Below are 4,284 nucleotides of genomic sequence, written 5' to 3' on the forward strand. Positions count from 1 at the left end.
AAACACGAAACATACCTAACAATTCACATTTAACCAAACACCTTCTTAGAATATGGTATGATCTTTACCTAATATAAATACGGGAGGAAAGTTTATACACAAACAAGCATGCACGTTATATCTTCATCTAAAAAGAATAAGCAGAAAACCCTAAAAGCAAGAATAGTGGGCCGACCAATGACTTAGCAAAACCACAATGCAGCAATATAAACAAGTGAAAAGGTTACAAATCAAATCAAAAAAGCTCCACTCACTCGTACATATATTTTTGAATAACAAACAAATCAATGAGTACAATAATCCCTTTATTTCCTTTTCTTTCATCTACAATAACAAAAGCAATATCTATTTATACGGATAAAGGTGGACTAGTGGTGCCAGCTCAATGCATCCACAACAATGGCGCAACAGGAACAAAAGGCCTTTTGTTCCAATCTGCTAAATTCACCCCATTTATATGTAACGATCAACAACATACAATTAATCTCTAAATTCACAGATGTTAATATATTTAGCTGAATTTAGCATCTGTTCCTGTGCTTAGCCCCCCACCTTTAAGGTATTAGTTAATAACCAGTAGTACTACGACTTCGATTACCTTCTAGATATTTATATTCTTCATCTCAAGTGGCTCCTAATCATTTGATAGCCTAACATCATTAATTCTTCTTGTAGCTGGCCCAGCATTGTCTGTCCATCTTTGAAGCTTGAGTTCCTTTTTCTCTTTTTCATTTGTTTTCTTTAGCTTTTCGTTCAAGACTGGTACAGCTAGCTAGCACAGCAGTGCAGGGGCTCCTACTATAATCTTCTTCCTATATTGAAGTTATGAGCGTTTCCTTCCATCTTGGTTGGTTTGATACAAAACTATAGGGATTTAAAATCAGTGCTTGATCATTAGATATATAGAAGCTGCTTAGCTAGCTTTACTATAATCATCCTTCTACCTGAAAGTGCCACCAAATGTTGGTGTCCAGAAATCAGCAGTGGTCTCATTAGCAACAGGAAATATGCTGGACATTGGCATAAGACATAGTCCTCGGCTTCTTAGATCTTGTTTTGGCCCTTCTAGGTCGTTCAATTTGTCTTCTGGAGCCTGCCAATTAATTATATTGTACTTCAAAAGAATCTTTTGATTCATCACAAGCATAGTGGCAGTGTTGCCCAAAAGCAACAAAAGGAAAAAAGGGAAATAAAGAAAGAATTGTATTATACCTGTTGATGTTGAATTGGATTTCCGTTTTTCATGTATGGAGTACTTAAAACCTGCATTAACAAAAAAAAACATATATTAAATGCTAGTCCATTAGTTTAGGCTCTTAAATGTATTTGTTAACGTCTAATTCTGTTTAAATCAAGCAGGGTTTTCCCATTAACTTACGTATACAGACATTTATAGGATTCCTAAGATCGTAGGACTCAAACTCAAGACTTCCTACCCTACTGGGTTTGAATTAAGGAGTGAGAATCAATGGATGAAACACTCATATGGTAAGAAGAAGAAGATAAGATAGCATACGCTGGCTTGGCCATGAAGGAACTTGATATACTCAATAGCTTCATGGAGAACCGATGCAGTATCAGTCTGAAAAATGTACAGTACATGACCAATGGATGAGCCTTCAATCGAATCACAAAGCAAAGACTTGTTATGGTCATTGTGCTATTTGAAAAAAGTAGAAAAATCCAAAAGCTAACCTTTCCGAAAGGTGAAACCAATTGCTGGAGGGCAGTTATTCGGTCCCCTAGCTTCTCTTTCCGGACCTGATGACAAAATAACATCTTCACATTCAATTCTTCAAAAGATAAAAGGAATATTAAGGAAAAAAAGAATGAAAGATAAAAAATAAGTTCGGTACGTTTCAGTACTCAAAAGCTTGACTGATTGTGTTTTGTATACCTTGAAAGTTGGTAGTGGAGATGGTGCTTCAATTCGAGGCCTTTTGAATTCTGGTTCACATCCTTTCTTAACTACTGAAACCGAGTCTCGAACTTCTTCTCTGTTAGGCTGAAATATAAATAAATACACGAAAAAAGATTTAGTCTCAAACCCTAGTCATTAAATATTGATGAATAAGGCTAATTAATGAGTTGTTTAATCATCATCTTTACCTCTATAGTGAGGCCGGGGCAATTGGGTTTCTCTTCAAAAGTTGGCAGAAGAAATTGAGATGGTGATGAGGGTAAAAAGCTTGCTCTAATATCATTTATTCCGGTTGGTGAGGCATTCCAATAGGTTGTGTTGTTAGTAAAGTGCAAACTACTAGCCTGTTGCTTTTGCAAACAAGATTTTATCAAGGGAGATACTTTAGTCCAAGAAGGAGATGACAATTCACTCATGTTGGTCCCATAATTTGGAGCTGCCGGCGACAGGTAATTCATGGGCCGGTTGTTGAAAAGAGATTGTACTTGATGTGGTTGAGGATGATCTGGTTCAAATAAACTTTGTATCAATGTTGAAGGGTAGCCATAAGAAGCTGTTGGCTCCATTGAAAAGCCTGTAGAAAATCCCTGGCAAGTTGGTGGCGAATTGCTGGAACTGTTAACCGGATTGAGCCTTTGTTGGTCCAAGGAGAAATCTTCAGCAGTTTTTGCATAGCTCTTTGGACTCCAATCTTTTTGGATTTGAGAAGAATTTAGTCCTCCTGAATTCATGTCTTCTTGCAGCATGGAATTGTAACTCTCAGGTCGTCCATTCCCAGAGCTGCAAAGAGATCAAAGAATCTGATAACTGATTTAAAATCTTTGCCACTTGATAAAACTTTGATGATCATTTTGACTTGCTTTTCGAAACAAAAACAATAAAACAAAGTCGAGTATTCTTTTCCTAAACTTGTGGTCGGAGTGCTTCGGACTTAAGACCTTCGAGTTGGATTTCAACCATAATTGGAATTTAAAGAAAAAAAGAAAAAAGAAAAAAAGAGGATCAACATGTGTACCAAACTTACAGTAAAGCTTGGTTCCAATCCGATGACGACGACGACGACGAGAGCCTGAACCCCATCATTTGCAAGGTGGAATCAATCAAATTACTGCTACCCCCACTATCTGAATTAGCCTGTTGAGGCTTTGGAGAATTTAGGAAAGCTATAGAGGTATCAGACACCGAAGTGGTGTTATGAGACTCCTTGCATGATATTGACCTCGGCTTCAAGTCTACCATGTCAGCCGTGGCCCATGACCCATTATAAGTTCCCGTATGATCACTAGGGAGGCTCACCGTAGAACATGGTGATAAGCCGCCGATGAACATGCTTTTCGAAGAATTCATCCACCAGTTCTCGCCACAAATCCCGGCCTGAAACTCCTCTGCCATGGCCACAATCTTGTTTGTATTGATAATCTTTGCGTGTCTTCTTATTGCAGCTTGAGACTTTGAGGTAAAGCTTAGCTCTCTCTCTTTATAATGAAGCTATATACAATATTTATATTATATGGTTGAGGGAATGTAATCAATATGTTATATTATATATGGAACTGTGGAGCGGTACGGACAAAGGGAATTTACAGAAATAATAGATAGTTGACATATCAAAGGGGATGATTGGACAAATGAGAGGAGGCATTTTGAATCGAATTTTTTTTCTTTTTCTTTACTTTTCTTCTCTATTAATTTTTGTTCTCTCATTTGTTTCTTGATTAATTGGGGTAGAAGATTTTTTTTCCTTCTTGATGCTTTTTATTCTTTATTATTATTATTATTATTATTATTATTATTGGGAGTATATTTTACGCAAACAAAAATAACAAGAAAGATATTAAACACAAATAATATATAATTTTATCAAATAAAATTCTAATTTAAAAATTTTATTATGGTATAATTTTTTTTGAAGTAGTCTTTTAAAAAACAAATTAAACAATGTCTCTGTTTATACTAAAAATAAAATATATAAACTAAGTAGGAAGAATAAAAACACATAAAAAATAATTTTCTAAACTAAATAGAAATAAAAATAAATAAATAAACAAATAACTTCCCCTGAAACTCTTCACACATCCATTTCAATCTGCTTTCTTATACTTTATTATCTTTAAATCATTTCATATATCTATAAGAAACTTCTTTCTCGAAAGTTGCAATGCATATCCTTAAATTCAAATTATATTAACTCTACATCATATCAATGAATTATTTTAATTTAAAAATCTAAACTACTAATAAAACTTCAAGAATCGTTATCTATTAACTGTGATGCAAATCTACTTACCATCTTAGCCACACATCAAAATTCTTTTCCTATTTTTAATTTTTTTTATTGAAAGATTTTGTTCCTTGTGGGTAAA

At 34.7% G+C, this 4,284-nt stretch overlaps 1 protein-coding gene across 2 annotated transcripts; it reads right to left on the minus strand.

Moving 5' to 3' along the window:
* Positions 1-230: 230 nt before the first annotated feature.
* Positions 231-3,437, minus strand: LOC105114604 (transcription factor bHLH112-like). Of its 2 annotated transcripts, XM_011011196.1 has the most exons (8): positions 2,946-3,437; positions 2,110-2,701; positions 1,898-2,005; positions 1,696-1,761; positions 1,517-1,582; positions 1,213-1,263; positions 945-1,093; positions 231-864 (listed from the first exon to the last, which is right to left on the minus strand). In XM_011011196.1, exons 1-8 carry the CDS (start codon positions 3,311-3,313, stop codon positions 813-815), a joined length of 1,452 nt encoding a protein of 483 aa, XP_011009498.1. In that variant the 5' UTR covers positions 3,314-3,437; the 3' UTR covers positions 231-812. The 2 variants fall into 2 exon arrangements, with proteins under 2 accessions (XP_011009498.1, XP_011009499.1); XM_011011197.1 differs by having other exon boundaries at positions 231-1,093.
* Between the last annotated feature and the right edge of the window lie 847 nt (positions 3,438-4,284).

This window comes from Populus euphratica, unplaced genomic scaffold (assembly GCF_000495115.2).
Source record: "Populus euphratica unplaced genomic scaffold, PopEup_1.0 scaffold549.1, whole genome shotgun sequence".
In the NCBI taxonomy this organism is placed as follows: domain Eukaryota; kingdom Viridiplantae; phylum Streptophyta; class Magnoliopsida; order Malpighiales; family Salicaceae; genus Populus; species Populus euphratica.